Source organism: Lepidothrix coronata, unplaced genomic scaffold (assembly GCF_001604755.1).
Source record: "Lepidothrix coronata isolate B3197 unplaced genomic scaffold, Lepidothrix_coronata-1.0 Scaffold3, whole genome shotgun sequence".
NCBI classification, from domain to species: Eukaryota; Metazoa; Chordata; class Aves; order Passeriformes; family Pipridae; genus Lepidothrix; species Lepidothrix coronata.
The window spans coordinates 4223750-4246498 of record NW_016690183.1 but is presented as its reverse complement, the minus strand read 5'-3'; the positions used below and the strand labels follow the sequence as shown (position 1 = coordinate 4246498).

General features: G+C 40.2%; 1 protein-coding gene across 10 annotated transcripts in view; it reads right to left on the bottom strand.

The window, feature by feature from the left end:
• Positions 1 to 7093: 7093 nt before the first annotated feature.
• Positions 7094 to 22749, bottom strand: part of PDE1C (phosphodiesterase 1C) — a 286375-nt gene continuing 270719 nt past the window's right edge. For 8 of the 10 annotated variants that reach the window (XM_017822899.1, XM_017822907.1, XM_017822981.1 and 5 more), the window contains 2 exons: positions 11547 to 11600; positions 7094 to 8032 (listed from right to left, as the gene is read on the bottom strand). In XM_017822899.1, coding sequence (XP_017678388.1) covers positions 7863 to 8032; positions 11547 to 11600 — 224 coding nt within the window. In that variant the 3' untranslated portion in view covers positions 7094 to 7862. Of the gene's footprint in view, positions 8038 to 11546; positions 11601 to 15908; positions 15970 to 22749 lie in introns of all 10 variants that reach the window. The other 2 variants (XM_017822992.1, XM_017822916.1) reach the window with 2 other exon arrangements.

The following is a 22749-nucleotide window of genomic DNA, read 5'->3' as shown; positions in this document are numbered from 1 at the left end:
TTCACAGCGAGCTACAGCCTGGTAGAATGGCCAGTTTGTGCTTACCTTAATAGCTCTGGGATAGACAGAGTAGCACTGCCAGCTGGGCCCTTAGGGACCTGAGCAGAGAGGTTGAAGATCGTAGAATCACTGAATTATAGAATTAACCAGGTTGGAAAAGACCTCTGAGATCATCAAGTCTAACCCTTGATCCAACACTGCCGTGGTTACTAGACCATGGCACTAAGTGCCACATCCAGTCTCATCTTAAAAACCTCCAGGGACGGTGAATCCACCACCTCCCTGGGCAGCCCATTCCAATGTCTGATTACCCTCTCTGTAAAGAATTCATTCCTAATATCCAACTTAAACCTCCCCTGGCAGAGCTTAAGACTGTAAATCATCTAGCCTGGCAGACTGAATTTAGTTATCTTTTTAACTCTCTTAGGTAGACAGCTGAGGACCGAACTAGTTTGGACTTCATTTGCCACAGTGACTGACCCAGCATCTTTCATGTGAATGCAGTCTATTCACAAATATCGAGCTTCAAGATGTAATCAACAAGCTTATAATAAATAATTGCATATTAAAGTGTACAAGAGGCCTGCTATATTATTAATGGGATACCTGATAACTAGGAGGTGTACTTGTTTTTATCCTGTTAACCTATCAGTGAGATAATATTTAACATACAATCAATAGTTCATATAACAACAGTAATGTAGGGTACACAGTAAAGTATGTCACATCAAGTATGTGAAAAAAAATACGTGTGACTGAAGTCTAGCTTTACCAGTGAAACTGGTGAATATTTTCAGTGCACAATACAGCAAGAGTGAGAGTGTGGAATCCTGAAAAGATTCAAATGAACATCAGCAATGTTAGACATGAAGGCCCTTAACAACACAAAGCAGGAGCACAAATAGGATGTGACTGACTTCACTGCTCTGAAAAGGATTTGTTTCCAAGCCTGGGGAATTCTGACACAGCTTAATAGGGAAAAAAAAACCAAAACAACAACAAAAAAAGCACCCTTTAAGCCTAGCACTATATGTTGTTCAGCAAAGAGGACTTACAGTCTGAGTGACATCTCTGATGGCACACCAGCCTAATTTACCATCCCTGTATAGATCAACTCGAAGTCCAGACATAAAAATGCTGCAACACACATCATATTCTGCAATTCTTTTAAAACTGCATATTCACAACCTGGCAATTCAGCATTTTCTGTTCTTCCACTCAGGAGCAACATAAGCAATTAAAAGTAATTTTTCACTTGATCAATTAAGTTAATAGAAGGTTTCGCAATGTTCCTGGGAAGCAGTGTGATGAATCATTTGTCTGCTTCCACATGCTTCATTGCAGTCAGTTAAAGTGTTAAATGTCATTTTGTTTGGGAATAAAATAATTTTTTTTCAAATGAGGCAGACAATTCCCCTTCCCCCAAAACAAAGCCTTTAGGTTTTGCAGAATCATGTGTGAACTCTACAGTGGTTTATTGGGTTTATTTATTGTCATTCAGTCTCCATTTAAGACCAGATAGTGCTAAAACCAACAAATTGCTCTCCCCAGACAAATGACAGGAGTTGGTTTGTTCTGGGGCAGAAATGCTTTTGTATCCAGTGTCCCCAAAGGCCATTACAGCAAAAATGAAAGGAAACTGAAAGCACAGACACACCTAAGCATTTCCATAGGACTGTTAGGACTGGGATGCTCCAGACTGAAGTCACTTACGTTGTCTGCTATGTGCATTGACTGCTTTGTGTCTTGATAGCTGGCTTGCATTCAGATATTTATCTGGAATGGCATCTTAACCCAGAAGTCTGCACTGGGTGGGACAACCACTCCAAGCCCTCAGCAGGGAATGAAGTGCTTCAGTTAGTGAATAAAAGACTGCAGTCAGGAGATCATTAATGGCTAATATTTTTGAAGTGAATTCTCAATTAGCGTCTACCTAGAAACTAAGACACAGGTGTCCATTTACAATAAAATTGGGACTAAGGGATTTAATGGCCTTATGCTTTAACAACTTTCAACTAAGGGTTACAGAAAGTCCATCACCTATTTGAAGGGGTTGTGATGAGCATTTTTGTAGTGCTAAATATGAGATTCATGGGATATGTGGAACAAATTCAAAGCAACATTCATGATGCTATTGTAAACTCACACTATATTCATAGATAAAGCACCATTTGCATGCACTGAGTTTAGCAAAAATCACAATGAATTTATGTCTGGTTGAAATTTTGTCTTAGTGGTTAGTAAATTGATAATTGTATAATGCTTTGACCACATAAATTAATTGATATGTTTAGATATCATAACAGATCATCTTCCTGCGTGTTCTATGCCATCCCTACCTTTTGTGATTACACTTTTTACACATGACCTTACAGTATTCTTGTATGCAGAGAGACTGCCCAGCAATACCATCTACAAGCAAAAATCAAAAAAGCATGTCAGTGAAGCACATTAGAAATTTTGGCTTCTCACTTGTATTTAGATAAATTAATAAACAGATATTATTCTGTTCCTCACATCCCTCCCAAAAAGCCATAGGCCTTTTAAAGTGAGGTGGTGCAAACAGAAATACCAATATTTTGGCAATGTAGATCCAGAAATAGAACGAGTGAACATTTAAAGCCAGTTTCTACCCCATGATACTGGCTTCTGGTCCTGCATGAGGAACCCATGTAGTCTGTCAGATCCAGGAGCTGTAAAGGGAAGCTTAATCCATCCTTATTCCTGACATCCCGAAAAATCCTGAAAAGACACAGACTGGACAGAGAGACAAGTGACCGCTAAATTATTATGCACATTCTAGAAATAAAAGAACTGCATTTGATGGAGCATTTGTGCTTATTCTTTCAGCTGCAATGATCCTCTGAACGGCAACGTGTATATATGACTGTGAGACACATTACTGTGAGCTTTGGATTTTTCCAAGCTGTCAATTTTTTTCCGACCTTCAAAGAAGATTTTAGGCCCCTAGGTGGTCTTAGTGTCTGAAACAAAGTTATACCTGCCACAGGTTTGTTTTTCTGTATTCTGTTTAGCCTGGAGAAGAGAAAGCTTAAAGGGAAGTTATCAATGCATATAATAATGCACGCAAATGTCTGATGGGGAGGAATAAAGAGGGAGCTCTTCCTATTGGTATCCACTGACAGGACAAGAGGCAGTGGGCACAAACTGAAACACATGGAACACCACTTACAAGTAAGAAAACATGGTTTTGCTACTGAGCACTGTCACAGATAGTCCAGAGAGGTTGCAGACTCTCCATCCTTGGATATTTTCAAAACCAAACTGGACACAGCCCTGAGTAACCTGCCTCAGTGCAGCCTACTAAAACTGGCCAACTCCAGAGGCATTGATCATGCTTCAGTCATTCCGTGACTATAGCCCAGGATCCATACCAAGGGGGCTTCTTAGTGATGCTTAGCAGGTCTGTGAGAGATCAGGAGAAAGGTTTGGAGTAAAGGGAGTGATTGTCAGCTGAGTTAAAAATTCACAGAAAGTTCACAATAAATATAATTTAGTTTTGAAACCACAACAATGGGCTGCCAGAGCAATGAGGAGTCCCAAGGAAAAACACAAAATATAAGGAATCAAGGAATAAGTACTCAAGAGTCTTTCTGTGCCTCACTCACCATGGATTTTAACATTCATATTTTAATTCAGGCTTTAATCCTTTCCTAAAAAAATAAACAAAGAACTACTCCTCAAATAACAGAGTGACAAACTTTTCTGCTGTAGTGAAGTGATCCAGTGATTAGAGCAAAGACTCTGTTCATGAATGGACTATAGAGAAAAAAAAAAAAGATTAAATTTGCAAGTGTTGATAGTTGTAATGAGTTTGTGATAACAAATTTAAATGTCATCATAGACCTAAGATCATAAAATTTGTCTAGACAGACAGACTTATTTTTATGCTGGGAGCAAGTGGTTATCTCCAAAATCATAAATACAAAAAAGGGTCAAATGCATTTCAAAGCTGGCCCTCCCCCAGATAACACGGATTTCATTTGTGGAAAATTTTCCTTTGTTGTACATTAGATGTCAGGGTTGGACTGAGAGGATAAGTCCATCGACTCCATTACACATCTCTATGCATCAGGCTGGATGCCATCAGCACAACTAAGTGCTAAACTTAGGAATTATTTCTGTAAAACATCCAAGTTTTACTAAGAACAGTCTGCAACAACATCCTCTCTCCCCCACTTTACAGTATTTCATTTCAGCCAAAAGCCCCAGGCTTTGAAAGAGGAAAGAGACATTCTGAGATATCTTTCCAATACCAGTGAGTATCTGGCAGCATTCTTCACCTTCCCCGGTTCCAGAAAAAAAACCAAAAAAACCATCTCTAAACCACTTGGGTGAACAGCCACCTTCTAGAGGACATTCTAATGGACAGCAGTTCAGTAAAGAATGGATTTAGCTGGAGAAAAATGAGATCAAAGAAGAAACTGAACAGAACTCCAATATAGTTTAGGAACCATATACACTCCACATGACACACCAAGATAAGTGGTGCAGTTGATGCTCCTGAAGTACAGGATGCCATCCAGAGAGACCTGGAGAAGCTTGAAAAGTAGGCTCATGTGAACTTCATGACACTCAACAAGACCAAGTGCAAGGTACTACATGTGGATCAAGGCAACCCCCAGTATCAGGAGTCTGGGGGATGAATAGATCAACAGCACCCTGGGGAGAAAGACTTGGGGGTGCTGGTGGATGAGAGGCTGGACATGAGCCAGCAATGTGTGACTGCAGCCCAGAAAGTCAATCATATCCAGGCTGCATCCAAAGCAGCATGGCCAGTAGGTTGAGGGAGGTGATTTTGCCCCACTACTCTACTCTTGTGTGACCTCACCTGGAGTGCTGCTTCCAGCTCTGGGGTCCTCAGCACAGGAAAGACACAAATCTGTTGGAGTAGGTCCAGAGGAGGGCCACAAAGATGCTCAGAGGGCTGGAGCACCACCTCCTATAAAGACAGTCTGAGAGAGTTGAGGTTGTTCATCCTGGAGTAGAGAAGGCTCCAGGATGATCTTATAGCACCTTCCAGTGTCTGAAGTAGGCCTACAAGAACGCTGAAGAGGGTCTTTCTGCAAAGGCACTGACAGGATAAGGGTCAATGGCTTTAAACTGAAAGGGTAGGTTTAGATTGAATATTAGGAAGAAATTCTTTACTTTGAGAATTGTGAGGCACTGGAACAGGTTGTCCAGAGAGGCTGTGGATCTCCATCCCTGTAAGTGTTCAAGGTCAGGCTGGATGGGGCACTGGCCATGTGAAAGATGTCGCTGCTTATGCCAGAGGGCTTGGAATGAGATCATATTTAAGGTCCCTTCCAACCCAAATCATTCTATGATTCCATGATGTCACCTCAGGTAGGTAATTTCATTACCCTGTACTTTGACTACATACCAGTACATTCAAGATGACAACTTACCTCTGCTTTAAGGCAAGAGAGAGAGTGTGGACCAGGAGAGCAAAGACAGAAATCAATCCCTCTGTGAGACGCTTGTGACAGAAAAACAATAACCCAAATAAACTGTAGATAATAATGAAAGGCAAAAACCCAAAAGACTCCTCTTTCAACATGTACAGGTGACCTAGTGCTGTCCACTTGTCCAGAGAACAGTCAGGTTCTCTGTTAGGTAAAGTGCCCTAAAGGGAAGGAAATGACACAGAAGTAATTTTGCACATATTCATATATATACATGGATGTAATACATGCAGTATACAGCCAATTTGTGTAAAATATCTTAGGGTATTCTACAAGCAAAATACAGTTCTCAGAAAATTCCTGGAGATAAATACATTTCATAAGCAGGAGGCTTTAAAGTGCATTCCTTTTCACATTTGGTTTAGGCAGTGACCCAGCCCCGCTGCTGGAGTCACAAGTGCTGGTGGTGGTGAAGGTCAATATCACAAACATGAAGCACAGGGTACAACAGATGAAAATAACTGAAACATGGTGACATCAGAGTACTCAGGCAGTGAAGATGTCTAGCAAAACACTGTGAAAAGGTGTGAGACCTTGCGGTGAGTGTGCCTGGAATTGCAGTGAAGGGCATCTATAACACTGGAAATACACCTTGGCTTTTCTCATTCAACAACCAGCCATGATTTCAATGTGACTGTCCTGCAGCAACGGTGGATACACCAGTTGGTGTAGTTTTGGTGTTAGACATGATTACAAACTTGTAGTGTATAATAATGCAAATTCACAGTGAGCAAATTTTTCACAAATATAAATAATAGAACTAGTAGGTAGTGGGGATACTCATAGCAGGAATACTTATGACAGAGAGTGTTCAGCCAAGTTTTTGTACAAGAAATTTTGCTTCACAAACCTCGACACTCCTTGAAGGAGCCAATATGCTTTGCTGTTCTCTGTTTTGACAAGGGCTTGACCCAAAGACTGTCAAAGCTACTGAGCTGTCATGGATTGAAAGAAGTTTACAACATATGATCTTAAGATAGGTAAACAACTAGTTAACGATGGGGGAAAAATAAAAATGCAGAAATAAATTAAAAATTGTTATGAAATGGTCAGGATTCATAGTAAAGGAGGATTGTTGTTTCTGCTATTCAATGTACTTATCCAGAAGATGTGATTTGGAAAAGGTGTTGGTAAAAGAAGAAAGCAAGCAAGAAACAGAAATGAAGAATGTAAAGTGGGGAAGAAATAGAAAAATAAGAAGCAGCAGCTTACTTCAGTGTAATTGGCAAAACCACCAATTCAGTGTTGGTAAGTGCAGAATGAGGCATATAGGGAGAGGAAACCCCAACTCCGCAACTCTGTATGTGTGTTTCGGCTATAAATTAATTAGTATTTATTATAGGTAATTCTACAGAAACTACTGCTCAGTCCTCAAGGAGGTTCAAAAATGAAAGTACAACTTAAAAATCTATTCAGAAAAGCTTGGAAGATGAAACTGAAAGTGTCATTACACTATTTTATAGATTTCTGGTGTACCTGACACTTGAGCCACGTGCAGTACTTGTTCTCTCCTTAGAATAAAACAAAGAAAGATATAGTGAAGAGCAGCAAGGAAGATATAAAGCAGAGCAGGTTTGCCTCTGAGGAGAGTAAAAAAAGGACTGGAAAGGGACAATTGAGGTAGTATGTAAACCACCAGGGGCTTCCAGAAAGAGGGCAGAGAGCTATTTGCCACTGTTTCTCAAAGTGCAAAATCTGGGGCCAAGAGCAACTTTTTCAGAAGGGTCACGTTCAGCTGTGAAACTCAGAGCCATGGGACACTATGCATCAAAAGAACACATGAGATCAAACTCAACTAAATTAATGCCATAGAAAACAATCAGTGTTATTTAACATTGAACAGAGTTTGAGCAAAGAACAATTTTAATGCTGTGCTATGTGTTCTTTTTCCAGTGAGTGAAGGGAGAGGATTCTGTACTCCAGCCTTCCACCTGCATCCTCCTGATAGGTCACACCATGACAGGAGGACATTTATTCTCAGTACTGCTAGACAATAAAAAATTTTCCCTTGCTGTCTGAAATAAGAGTTATTGTTTTACCTGTGGTAGGCAGAAGGTCGCATTGGGAACGCCATAAGGAGCCAAATAATCTAGGAAAGCATTGGCTTAATTTGACAGGAGACAAGCCATATACAGTTACATCTTTTAAAGTAGCAGCCCAATACTTTAGTACTAAGTGCGCATATGCTGCAATAATAAGGCTACTGAGAACATTTCTAACAAAATGTCCATTATATCGTTTAGTTAAATCATACACTTGCTTTTATTCAAAATTGCAGCTGCTGTACAGTGTAGTATGGCTGTGCAATGGTTGCACAATATCCTCCATCTGCCTGTGAGAAGCATCATTCCACAGGATGCCTCTTTAACTCTTCTGCTATTTCCTATTCCAGCTCTGGGAAATATGTTGAATCTTCCTCATCCTTTCCCTCTCATCAAGCACTTTACATCTCACTTGATGTTCCTCCAATTTCTTGTGGAAGGCAGGGAAATAGTCTCCTGAGCTGTGAGTGGGCCTCCTGAGGTGATGCAGCTGAGGTTTGATGGCTGGTGGTGACAAAGGAATAACAACGATGGTTACCATGCCTAGCTTTCACTCACTAGTAGACAAGAAATCAGTTCCTCAGAAACTGTGTCCATCCCATTCAGCACAGCCTGTATGTGCAGAGGAGGGTTTCTCAGCCTGAAAGCCGGGATTCTTTTGGGTTAGGAAAACATTCAGAAAAAAAAATGCAAGTCATAAATATAGATGTAAAACTCTGAAATGAAACATAAGCATTTCCAAAATTGAAATTTGGGCAATTAACCAGTTTGAAACACTGGATCTTGAAATCATGCCCTTATTCAGACATCCCAGCAGACTACATCAATACAGTTGAATCCCAAGGAACATTCTCCGGGTTAGGAAACAACAGTTTAGACAGTAGCTAAATTGTCATACGTAAATGAAGAAGCAACTGACCTATACTTACCTATCTAAATATATATAGCTTAACACCTCACTGTACCCAAAATATCAAGATGATTTCAAAACAATAAATCTGGATAGAGATCATGTTGCCCAGAATTCAGGAATAGGTAGATCTGATGCATTTTGTCTGATTTTCCAGCAAACTACAGGTCATTGTGAAAGTCAGAAGTGGAATACATATGAATCTGACCATTCTCAACTTCTTGACTCTGTTTATTTGAATCTATGTCTTGCTTTCTTACCTCTTTACATAGGTAGACTAAAAAATTAAACATGATCATGATCAAAATGCTTTCATCTTATGCTTAGTTATTATTTGCAAAATAACCAATTCAATAATTAGTATGATAAGCATTTTAAAAGAAAAGTCATCACTCTCAGAATGAATCCTAAGTGAAAAAGATTCCCCTGTGTGAGCTAGCTAACATCAAATGCTAGAACAGTCACACACTCCAATCTTGTTAAGCTCAATGAATGATTAATCATGCTCCAAAATATCTTGGGAAATAAAAAACTACAGATTTCATAAATTTTAGAAAGACACATCTGGATTTCTTCATAGTCACAATCCTTCCTGTTTTCAACTAGATTAAATTCACATTCATTAAAAGGCTGAAAAATATCCAGGTGAATTACTGCTCTTTGAGGCACATTCACTTTCCATATTTATTCCATTTTCTGTACTCAGCATAGATTCAGCCAAACTGTTATTTAATTTTCCCTTGCTTAGAGTGGGGAAATGTTTATTGATACCTGGAATTTTATTTGAGTTGTTGCCAGAAGATATGATTTTGCTAATAGTTTTAAGAGGTTTATCCAGAACAGTAACAGTAGTATTTATCATCTTCATCATTTTTCATGGCGAGGCTTCGCGAACGAAGATTTGGGAAGGCTCTATCCACATTTGCTACAGGCACGTTGGTGGCTTATGAGGCCAATACGTGACAGACAAATCCGATTGCAAAAGGCGCAGCAGAAAGACTCCTTAGATGGTGTATTCTGCAATACACGGTTCTTTCTGCGCTGCCTTTTTTCCTCGAGAGTGATCCTACGTGTGTTTTCGAAGGAGACAGCTGCGTTATAGATGGTGTGTCTCCAGGCCTCCCGATTGGAGGCCAGAGTAGACCAGTTGTGTTGATCAATATGGCCAAGGCTGAGATGTTGTTTCAGGGAGTCCTTGTATCTTTTCTTCGGGGCTCCTCACATGCGGCAGCCAGTGGCAAGGATAAAGGGGATTCATGACTTCTAATTTCTTAAAACTTTAGTGACTCAAACTGATGGGCAGAAGACTTTCTGTTAGGACTCTAGAGTTCTGTTTCCAGATTGCTCACTGACTTCTTATGTGACCCGGACTACAACATTCACTCCAGTTTCTCTGCATGTAAAATGGGAATAAAAATGACAATACTTACCTCACAGGGTTTTTATATGGGGCTCCAATAGGTTATGATTATCAGGACCTTCACATGAGCAGTGATAGTTTTTTTGTTTGTTTGTTTGTTTGTCTGCTTGTTTGGGTTTTTGTTTGTTTGTTCTGTTTTGTTGTTGGTGGTGGGTTTTTTTCTTTTTTAATTTAGGGAAAATAATTATTTTTTATGATTATGGCTATCATCAAGGCAATGAAAGCAGAGAATAGGGATTTGGTAGCACACTTGGTAGTGCCAGTGTACTACCAACAATATCAGTGTAGACTAGAATAGTTACACAAGTAGCATCATACAAACAGACTATTTGTGTGTTATCCAGACACTAATTCAGCAAGGAGGCTAAGAATGCCTAAGCTGCTCTGTTTACTCTGACTGGCAGGATGTGCAACAGTTATGGTTTACCTAAATGAAGAAGATTTTCTTTTTTTTCATATCATCACGCTGTTTTGGACAGTCCCCCACCCCCCCGTGGGGGCAGAAAGGGCTGGTGGGCAGGAGAGGTCGATGCAGGAGATATCACAAGAGCTTAGGAAGCATAAAACTGCTGGTGCTACCAGACCTCGCTCTTTCTGGTTCCGACAGAGGTGTGCGAATGCAGAAGCATGATCAGGCTGCTCTCTCTCGCTATGGCTCTCGGCTCTGGCAGTTTCCTCGCTGCTGACCAGACCCTGCCATTCCCTGCAGCTTGGAGCCCCATCGATCCTCACCCCACGCTCCCTGCCGTTGCTCACCACTGATGTTGTTGCTGCCATTATCATCTCAGAGTAAGCACTGCTTACAGCTGCCGTTGCTGCCCGCCACTGCAGCCCATGATCACTGTTCGCCCCACATTCCCTGCTACTGCTCACCGCCATTGCTCACTCCGCACCTCTGGCGCCAGCGCCGCTCTGCACATCCCCACACCCTCACTCCGCACACGACCTCCGCCGGAACCTCATTGCTGTCTCGGTGCCACAGTACTGAAAGACTGGTTTAAGGTGACATGTTATTGTTTGGGTTTGGGTTTGTTCTGTTTTGTTCTCTATTTTTATTAATACTGTTATTAATTTTTCATACTTCACTCAAACACCTTGTAATTTAAAAAAATTTCTTGATTTGGGGGGGAGGGGTTTCGATTCCGTTGGAGGTCCCACCTCCTGGGACATACTGTCAGTAAACCAAGACAGCAACCCACCATCTTACAAATCAGCAGCTGTGCAAATCTCAGATTTGTCTAGGGCAGCATCCACACAGTATTTCCTCTTAATCTTTCTTTGATTCTTTAGAGAGAGGTCAGGACTCTCACTTGACACTTGGTATAAACACCTGGCCCCATGTCAACATCATACTTTGATTTGCACAGCAGATGAAAGAACGAATGCCAGAGCTGCTCTTAGTACACTACTGCAAATGAGAAATGAGCCTAGCCTGCTGGGAAAAATCTTTCTCCGTTTTGCAGCCTTGTCAGCAAAGGAGGTTTTCTGATGTAACTATCAGAAAGATCTGCAGGACACAGGATCAGGAGAACCAAGACTTTCATTAGAGTCATTCAAGAAATGGTCTAAACCTGGGGAGACTCAGTCTCCTAAGAATGTTAAAGAAAATCTGTGTTTATAAAAAATTCACTTTTCTCCAATGAGACATCTCAACGAAAGTCCAAAGACAGCTACTTCTTGGTCAGTACCTGTGACACTAAAGAGCTCTCCATCCTCACCTCCTGTGGAGCCAGGAGCAGAATCTGTAAGAAATGGGATGCAGAGATGTTAGCAGGGGTCCAAGTGGTTTGGGGCATTCACTGGTATTCTGCCAGTCTTTCGCTCAAGGGCATGTGGCCACTCTCAGAAGCCCTGAGATGGCTCCAGACTGGGGGAGAACAGGTCTTGGGCATCTCCTGGGAGGTGTGACCAGCCTGTGGGATAATGCGGAAGTGGGTTTTGCTCACATGCTCAGGGAATAGCCAATCACCAGTGCTGGGGTCAGGAAGGAACTTTACACCAGTGCAGACTGACAGTCATCACTCAGGTTTTTTTGATTCTTCTGCAGCATTGAGCATGATGACTGGTCAGGCTCTTCCAGTTCCTTTTGGCCAGGTTGCTGCCAGCTGCTCATGCACCACAAAGATGGCCTCTCATGCCCCACATCCATACTTCTTTTTTTTTCTTCTTTTGTGTGGTTGTTCCTGATCCTAATTCTTCATGTTCTCTTCAGGAAACAGGTTTTCTTGGCCTATATTCCTTCTGCTGCTTTCTGCAGCTCTGTCAGATTGACAGACTGCAAAGGATGTTTTTTCAAACTAAACTGAGACATATCAGCCTGCTCCTGGCTACACATGCTTGTAAAGAGTGGCTCTGATATGGATTTATAAAAATAAAATTTAAATAAAACCAAAAATAAAATCCCAATTTTGGTTGTTGCTTTTGTGTTATGTGTCCTTGAAAGTGTTTTTGATGCTGAAAAGCTCATGGAATTTCAGGTAAATTAAACTGTTGTTCATTATTCGAGTCATGGTGCATGCAGGGAACAAGAATAGAAATGGGATAGAATACAGTATGTTACTCCTAGAGTTCTGCATAACAAGCTATGACCTAGGTCTGAGGGTCCATCCCAGAGAGCAGGTCTCTGTAGTGCAGATCCCAGGCCCACCCAGGAGACAGGGGCAGACATGGGCCCATGTACAGCATGGCTCAGGCAGGGACTAAAGGCCCTAGGCTGAGCTGAGACACATCCCCTGGGCCTTTGACTGGAGATGGTGGGGCTGGGGGTCCTTCCTACGGAAGGCTGGTCCCAGACACTGAGGCTATGTGAGCTCTCCCAGGACAGAAATCGATCTTCAAATGTTTCCAAGACATAGAAATAAAAATATAGTCAATATATAAAATATATATAAAAATATAGTGATTGCAAATAATAATAACCTGGGTACATCAATGACCCTATTGTGCTTTCTCACCATACAAAGTTCAGGTTCCTTGGAGAAATGTTTAGTTCATCCTCTTTGTACTGAGGAAAAGGAGTCATTCAAGGAGGCAGCATATGTGCCTATGACATGGGTTCCCTGTGGTGCTATGAGATGCTGCCAGAGGACTCTGGTTTCAACAATGGTCAAGTCCAGGTAGGAAAATTGCCAGGGCTCTTCCTGCACTCAGCTACCTAACCTCATTAAATTTTCCCAGCTTTGTGACCTTGGGTGAGTCTTCCTCTTGCACACTTTAAATTGACAAGGTACAGATTCAATAGACAGCAGTGAGGAAGACTGACTAACCTGCTGGCAAAGAGATGGATGGGATCATGCACACACATGCCTTTTCTGGTCAGCCTCACCCTTTTAGAAGTGATATTAAAGACAATGTGATAAAGCTTCTCCTTTCTATTCAAGATGCTGAGTGCAATTTGTATTAAAAAAGCAAGAAAATAACATTTTCTCAATTAGAAAATTGTGCATGTACGTTTACGGCAGACTGTTAGTGGCTTCTTCCAGCAAAACCAACCCCCCAAAACAAGATCTATATAGAGCATAGAGAAAAAACACCATAATGGCTGTAAACAAAACACATTACTGTTACTGGACTACATACATGGAAAACATTGTACTATTACGTACTCTTCATCACATACTGTAAATAACTGCACAGAAAAGACTGATTTGCAAACCGTACCAGAGTAAACAGTTTGCTGCGTAAGCCATGGTAATAGGGCATGGGTAGGAAGGTACCAGTGTTAAAATAGCCAAATAAAAATCCCCCACTGAGTCCCTAAGCCAGCTGGTGTCAAAACTTACACTGAAGTGGGAAGTGTCTAATAAAGAAAGAGTCAAAACACAGCTAGTCATTTCTGTAAGTGCCAGACAGAAGGCAACTTCCTATAATTCAACATGATATTGTCACAGTGAATATTGCTAGTGGAAGCAAGGCTTGACTGGCAACAAACACATCGAGTCTTTTTGAAAAAAGGGACAGTATTAGATTGATTGCTCCCATCTTTTGAAGGTGGATCCTCCCTACTTCTCTTTTTCTAATTGTAACAGTTAACAGATCTCCAGATCAGATAGGTTTAAAGAGGAGTAAATGTTATCATTCCCAAACAGATGAGGAAACTGGGCACACAAGAAGGATTTGAGCAAGGTCATTTAGCAAGTCAGCAATAATGAAGGGACTGTACTTGGTAGCTTATGCCAAACCCTTCTCTTCTGCATTTATATTCTCTCCCTGGTTATTATAATGGTGATCTGAAGGCTCAGAAGTACCACACATAAGGGATGCGCAATTTGTTGTTTGCAGGTACTCGTTAATGGATCAATGGATTAGAAGTGATATTGAGTTGGAGAAATGGATGAAAAGCCCTGTGTAAGCATTGCTTATTAAAAAAGCCCAATAGACCAATGCAAATATTCTAGAATGTATAAAAAAATTGAGCTAGTTTTATGAGTATATCTGTTTACATTAGATGAGTTATAGTGACGTTTCATTCCACAATTTTTCCTTAAAACAACTTTTTTCTCCAAAAGTCAAGACCTCTCCAAGATCTCTCCAAAGAGCAAGACCTCTGAATGCCACCTGCAAGAAAATCCTGAGTGAAGCCTCTTTAGAAACATGCTCTGCCTAAGCTTTAACTTTACCCTTTGCAAAGGTTATCAGCGGTGGATTGAGAAGGCGGATCATGATGCTTTTGGTGTTGAAGAATGCTGAGACCAGCCTGACTCAACAATCCCAAAGCTAAACATTCAAACAGTGTTTCCTGACAGAAACTGGCACAAGTGAGGATGTGGCAGGCAAAGTTCCTGATAAAGGAACCAACAACTGGATAGTACCAATAACTTGTTTAAATTTGCTGAGCTAAAGGCTGCATAGCTGACACAGCTAGCCTAAAAACATATGACCAACAGTCAATCGCTTTACATTATAAAAGTTCAGTGCCACTTTTTAACAGCAGGGACCTATAGCATACCCCTTCTAGGAGTGTGTTGTGTAGATTCCTCCCTTGAGAGGGGATGCCCCTTGAGGTTAATCCTTGAGACTGAGCATGGTTGTTGGTAAGGGTGAGTAACATCATTCTCTACTTAATAATTAGCTAGCTTTCATATCAGTGCTTCAAGATTGCTTCAATAAATAGTGTGGAGGCTTGGGAATTTTCTCCTCACTGGTTTTATTGGTATTGTTATGGGTAAAGAGTTATTTTTTCCCTTACATCCATGCGTATTTGGTCTCTCTCTCTCTGTATTGGAGAGAACCAGTGGTATTGAATCTGAGGAAGTAGACTTCCACCCGAGGTCTTCACCCCTACAAATTGTCTCAAACTGAGACACTGTGAAAGAACATCACACCATGAACAGCTTGGAGAACTGAAACAGCACAGAAACATGCTACTGCACATTGGCATCTATATATGGAGCTACACCATACCTCATCTGCTGGCACAACAGCTACTTGTGAAAATATCTTTAGTAAAACTTGTAAGTGCTTTGCCTGAAGTTTGGGCTTTTTTATTGGTTATTGATGATTTCCAGCAAACTTATGCTCTCTTTCACCTACTGTGAATTATACATACGTTCACACTAAGCCATTATTTTGTGTAATTGCTTCATATTACCCTCCCTTTCTTCTGACAGTTGTGGGACAAAAATCGATTAAGAAAATTGTTATTGTGGTGAAATAGAGACAGCAGAATTTGGTAGATGGGAGAAGCACAAAAAGACCTATACTTGGGTCCACAAAACAGCCTTATTTTATCCCTTCAATATCTCTGTCTATAGGATAAAAACTCAGATTAATTTGCCAGTTGACGTAAAACAATTTGTGAAGCCTGTTCTGCAAGACAAAAAAAATCAGGTATTTAAAAAACTGGAATATGGTAAAGACCATTAAAAACAATAATTCATTAGTTCAATCCCAGTGAATGGGTTTAACTTTTTAAATGTGTAAATGTCATACCATACGTGAAGAAGTCATCTGTTTATATCCATCTCCCAAACAGCAGGCACTGTGTGTGCCAATTTCTACAACTGCATCATATAAGGAAATTAGAGTGAGGCAGTACTGACTGATCTGGCAATGTAAGGTGGTTTGCCAAGGAACACAAGCCTGGTAAGTCAGCTGAACATTGCACTGGACCTTTGAAAAGAAAGAGTAGTTTCAGCAGAGATGGATAAATGGTAATCCCACTAACAATCAAAATGCTTTTTGTAGTGCTGCCCCTACTACTAATTGTTTGTTGTCTTTTTCTGCCATTTCTTATTCATGGTTCTAGGTGAGATTAACTGGGAAAGTAGTCTCACTTCTGGGGCCCTTTCAATCTAAAGGAATTGATTTCAAATATTCATGTAACTTACCAAGTTTGGGCAGAGATACCTGATTTATTGATTCTGGAAGTTTCATGTTCTTAAGTTTTGGATCTATAAACTGTTGACAGACCTCAGATAGCTTTCCCTTCAGCTATGTCTGTGTCCTCGCAGAACTGGCAAATGACAGTTTTATTGCCCAGCATGGCTCTGAAGGCACACGGCATTTACATTGCTCCTGTGGAGGTTCAGCAAGTGGCTGACATCACCTTTGGGAATGCCTCTGGAGATTTATGTCATGGGCAGAGAAAAAACTCTGATACTGTATTTGCAAGTGGAGGTTAATCACCCAAATCAGTAGATGCCATCTCCAAATCATCTTTTCTCCCTTCTTGCTTATTTAACAGCATTTTTGATCACAGTCAACTACACAAACACCCTCAATATCTAACAGAAATTGGCAGCTTAGCTTCATCTCTACTTGCACTAGACTGGAGGTACCAAACCAGTAAGGTATGAGAATACAAGCACCTACAGTGGCAAGCACACTGGATGTTCTTAAGGAAATCAATACCAGTGAACCTCCCCGAGAGGAAAGGAGTGAATTAGAAGCAAAATTTTGGGCAAAAGGAATGCACAAAGCCTTTAATGCCTGTAATGAACATCTCTGAACATTAGAGAGAATGGTTTGGTTTCTGACGCTCTTTATCATGACCACCTTTGGGGTTTTTTTAAAAGAAAAGATTAAACAGAAAAACAGCAGTGCTACACAAAAATTCTGGTTGTTACTTATGTGTTATAATGACTCCTGCACAGACACCACCCACGTCTACGAGTGGATTAAGTTACTTTCTAGAAGGCGCTATGTAGAGATGTAACATAATGGTGCAAAAGGAGATCTATAAGCAATACTGTAGCACAGGACACCAGCTCTGTAAGACTGATAGTCATGTTTCAAGTGGCACATTTAAAAAGAATCGAATGAGCAAGTGTTTCAGTGGGCACCAATGTGGTGCACTGTTCTTTGTTTAGGTACAATTACGGCTTGTGATTTGAGTCAAAAGAGAAAAGTGGAAAGGTGAGATTTACCTTGGGGTCCTTAAATAAGCCAGCTGAATTCCCTACCTCAATTTCCCTATCTTTAGAAATCAGGTAATGACACTAACTCCTCCTCACAGGGGCAAGTGTTAAGAAATAACTGCTGTCTAAACAATGTTCCCACTATGCTTAAAAAAAAAAAAAAGTGGGGAGCTGAATCCTGAAAAGTAAACAGCAAGCACCACACCTGGATCAGATGTAGAAAGAAACAGAAAAAAATTAACTCCTCTACAACTTTAATTCAAATGAGTGCAGAACTCATTGTTTCTATTTGGTAATAGGATGAACATACATGGACTCAGTTACAGAAAAACTGGAAATGCTGAAAATTTTTTAGAGATCATAAGCCTCTTCTTTCAAATCAAGAACTAACAATAAATACATACTGCTAAAAATCAATCTCAGAACTGAAATAAAGACAAGACAAAATAAAATAAAAATTTAGCTATGTTAGTGTGACTTTGCAAAATTATAACTGCTTGAAAGAAGGTTGCTGCCCAAATTGTGGGCAATTAAGACAAAGTTAGCTTACGTAAACCAAAAGGGAACGCGGGACAGACTTTTTAGCATGTAGTATTGCAAGGGAGACAGAAGAGGGTTGGGGGGAATCTAAGCTGTTTGAAATTATAAAACTTTATGTAACCACTCTATAATAAGAAGAATTGGAGTTAGGCAACCAAATGTCTATTTAGATAAGGCAGACTTCGTAAAGAGTGTATATGATAGATAATTTTTGAAATTCATTCCTTCCAAATGTATAAAAAGCTGTTGTGTTTCTTTTCTCGGTGGAATGCATGGGGGAGTGAAACCCCTCTGCATCCCCCAGCCATAATAAAAGTGTGCTTTACATATTGTTTAAGGATTTCTTTGAATCAGAACAATTGAGAATACTTGCTACTACATAGTGTCATTAATTTTGTTTTCCTATTTTTCCCCTTATGAGTCTTAAAAAGCCAAATAGGTTTTTTTCATTACTCTACCCACCCAGTCCCAAGAGCAAACTTGCACTGAATCTTGCTGTCAGCATGTATTTTAGTTTGTTTTCTATGTCCTGGTGAAAAATAGCACATTAACCTACCTTTTTCTTCCTTGAAAAATGCTAGAGAACAAGTGTTTATTTTAATTCAGTTCAAGAAAGACATCTCCATCATCAGTTCTGCTAACATACTCTAAACTTCATACATATAACTTCATATATAGAATTTCCTGCAAAATGCCAGCAAGAAAATGTTATTTTATAAGACCAAGATCCTTGAATTTGGTTAATTTCCTCTTATCCCTCCTACCAAGAGGTTTAATATTTCTTAATTTTATTTAGAACCTGTCACTGTAGGGTTAAAACCACAAAAGCTGTGAAATCTACTGTTACAGATAAGCCATAGTGTCCACCCTTCCTTCCTGCTGAAGGTAGACAGTGCACTGTGGAATGACTTCGAAGTGCCTACAAGAAGCAGCATCATCAGAACAGAGATAGTCTCTTGTTTATGAAACTCAAGGTGGTTAAGCTCCTACAACAGCAAAGGAAGATGGCCCCACGCTGATGTATTGGCTTTACAGATAACACTCTGTGTGTGGCGAGCTGCATATGTTCTGGTTGTTTAGCCTTTAACTCCAGATGCTGAAGTGGGACCAGCAGAACTTTTCATGCAACTTCCCTTGATTTCAGTGCAAATAAAAGGGTGGTCAGGCCCTAGGTGTCATTTTGCTCTAAGCTGATGTTGCAAATGCAATGACCTTTTTCAATTGGAGGAGAAGAGGGTAGCAAAATATTCCTCTGAGAATCTGGGCCTGAAGACCTGATAAAAAACCCAACCAGAAGTCTACAATAAAAATTGTAAAGATTTTTAAAAATTGCATAAAAGAGTGTATAAAAATATCATCCAAGCAAGAAGAAAATCAAATACTCCTCTGTCATTCTACTGCTAGGTTTTTTCACTTGAAAACCCCATAGCTGCACTCCTACAACCACCAACAAAGACAATGGGATAATGTATATTCTTCTTGCCACTGGACAGCATCTAAACCCAGGGTGTTGTAAGTACCCATACATATGTGCTTGGAAGAATAAAAAAATACAAAATGCCAAGAGTGTGCCATGAGGCTTGTTAGAGCACGCTGTTTTGCGCCTAAGTATGAGGGCAAATAAATTCACTAAAACTGAGTTTCAAGTCCTCATCTAGCTTGCTTGCGAGTAGCTCTGTTTCCTTTTATCTGATGGTCAAGTCCCCAGAGCAGGAAGAGCTAATGCCTCAAAGACAGGCTTGCATCCTGGTCCCGCTTGGTTTCAGAGCAGAACCCTCTGTGCTTGCTAGAGGCCAAAAGGGATGTTGCAGCAACAGGAAGGCAGCCTCAGCAAGTGAAAATGCACAGACAGCATTTAATTTTAACTGAAAATAATGTCATTGGCAGTGGTACCCACGCTGGTCCTGCTTTGACCACAGTAATCAGACAGGAAAAGGGATATTTGGGATCACAAATCTTGTCTATCCATGGAAGCAGGAGAAGCACCATATTAGGATGCACAATTGACACTGAACTGAGACTGAGCAGACCTGCTCATGTTGTGGGTAACACAAGTGGGAAAAAACCTCTGTACCCACTTCAGAGAAAGAAGAATTTATGTCTTAAAATATGAAAGCACAGGTTTTTTTCCCTCTTTTCTATCTGATCAGCATTGATGTCAACTCCCTGAAGCAATTTGTGTGGAATCAGTGCCACAGGGTTCCTTCTCTTCCTCAGCCAGCATATTTCTGTTTTTGAGTGCTGATGTTCAGACACCATGCCAGCACAGCTCTGAGATCAGCACTGGTTTCACACATGTGAAAGCACAGCATTGTTCTGTTTTTAATTGTTAGGTGAGGATTAAAAAAGTGTAAGAGAAAAGGAGTCAATTATACTGTCATTTGCTGAGTGTAAATGGCTAAAATACGGTATGGATCATCAGAGGATGAGGAGTTTCATTATTTTAAAATAAATGTGAAGGAAAAGGGGACAATAAGAAATATTTAAGAGCATCTTGCAAGTTCCTGGAAATATACCCGTTTATTCTAGTTAAAGCAAAATAAGTACTGTACTTGTCAGGTTCTGTCTTTTCTAATTTGGATAGGCTACTGTGCTTTTTAATTAAAAGCCAGATTTGGGAGCCATTGCAGAAATTGCAAGGATTAACAGCAAATTGAGGTGACATTTGCCTTTAGCTAGGTGAGCTCACGGACCTTCTGATTACAAAGCAGCACAGCACTATCAGCTATCTAGTTTGAAATATACTTGCTTGTAAGATTGAGCTTCTAAGACTTTGCAAGTACATATGCAAACATTTGCATGCTCAAAGAGTAGTTTGCAGAAACACAGCATATATCAACTACATTTTGGAAAGCTTCTTTTCAATCACAAAATTTATGCTTGAAAAAAAGAAACACCTAGAAAAAGGAATCTGCCTCCTTAATTCACTTGTCAGGAACTAGACTCACAAATGTCAGATTCATTCTGATGCTAAACATCCTACTGTATTAATAGGTAGTACATTTACACCAGCTTGAGCTATACAAAAGGCTGCGCTTTCAGATGCACATCAGTCTGCTTAGACTGACTGCTCTGAAATATGTTTTAAGTCTAAAATTGCAAAATTTCTTTTTTTTAAATCTACCACTTATTACCAGAAAAAAAAAATTAGCTTCTGGCATCTATCTTTTTTCTCAAACATGGAAAATTTAGTAATATCAATAATCTTTTATAATTAAACATATCTGACCATATACATTTGGAAAAAATATTATATAATTTGTAAATGTCAGAGACTGAAACAGGTAATGATTTACACATTCTAAGATCACCAAAAGACTGTCTGCAAACTGAAAAGAAGCAGCTGCTCATCCAGCAAAGCCAACCACACCCCCTGAATACTGCTGAAGGATCAGATAAGTGGGTGCCATTGTCCAGCTATCATGGGTGCAGATACAAGGGAAGAGGCTAAGAAGAGGCTCACGGCATGGCCCATGGCACTACCAATTGTTTAACTCCCCACCCCAGGGAGATACAAGGTATTCCCACCTGAGCTAGAAGTATGTAATAACTCATAACTTCTTTGAGTTTTGGTGGGGTGCTTCTCCCAGCCCCAACGGATCAAGACCACCACTTCAACTAACAGACATTGAAGCTGCAACTACCAAGTTTCATCGCTGGACCCCGCGGGTGGTGACTATATATATATATATATATATATATATATCTTTCCACCTTTATCCTTTCTTTCCCTTTTCCTCCCCTATGCATTTCCTTAAGTGTTATCTTTATGCTCTAATGATTGCTATATTGCTGTAGATGATATTGCTATAGATGCCTTAATATCGCTATGCTTTAATAATAGTGCTATATTGCTATGCTTTAATATTGCTAAGCTTTAATAGTATCATATTGCTATGTTCTAATGTTGCTTTATTGCTATAGATGCTTTAATATTGCTGTATTGCTATAGAATGATAACACCCAAAATGGCCACATACCTGTTTACCCTTTGAAATAAAATTGCTGCAAAATAAACCCTACACATATATGTTTACAAACACTGATTATTTAGTGTCATTTCACTCTAATCCACTCCAAGGGATTTATTAATAACCTTGGTTACCCGCCCCCCCCTTTCTTGGATGGGTCACAACAGTAAGGAAAGCTGTTGACTTCAGTATTTTGAGAGGGCACATCACAGCTTTGTACATTAAAATAAAAAATTAAAAATAAACAAATACCTTCTTTCTCATGTGTGAATAGTTCTTGCATATTGTCACAGAAATGCATGGTTCAAATCACTGCAGCCCAGTGAACTGTCACCCTTTGAGCCATTTAAATAATGAACAGAATACAATGAGGGTGGTGAGACACTGGAACAGGTTGCCCAGAGAGGCAGTAGATGCCCTATTGCAGGAAGCTTTCAAGGTCAAGTTGGATGGGGCTCTGAGCAAGCTGATCTAGTTGAAGATATCCCTGCTTACTGCAGGGGTGTTAGAACAGATAACCTTTATATGTACTCTACGTCCCTTCCAACTCAAACAATTCTGATTCTATGAAAACATATTGACACTTTTTTTTTATTATAATGTGTACAGGAGTTCAAGCACTATGTCACCGTGAGTCAAAGGTCTGCTAGTTCCCTGAACACCAGTCCCAGACAAAAGACAAAACACTGATAGGGATACTTGCAATAGCATCCTTCTCTATTTTAAGAAGGTAAAGTGCCTGATCCCCCCTCCTAAATTATACAACAGGTTTTGGGAAGCAGAAGAAATGGTGCTCTTCCAGCAAGGCAGAGCTTTCGGAGAGCATTAGCAGCCTCTGTGCAGAGGCAGAAGAGTGCCATCTCTATCACACAGCTTCCTAGCCTATGCCAGCCTCTGTAAAAAGCACTCTGGCACCAGAAGACACCTTTGTGCCTACAGGTGGGTGCTCCCAAATAATTCTGTAAAATTTCAGCATGAGGCAAATGGTATGGACCCTATATTTGCAGACTTTTTGGCTTTTT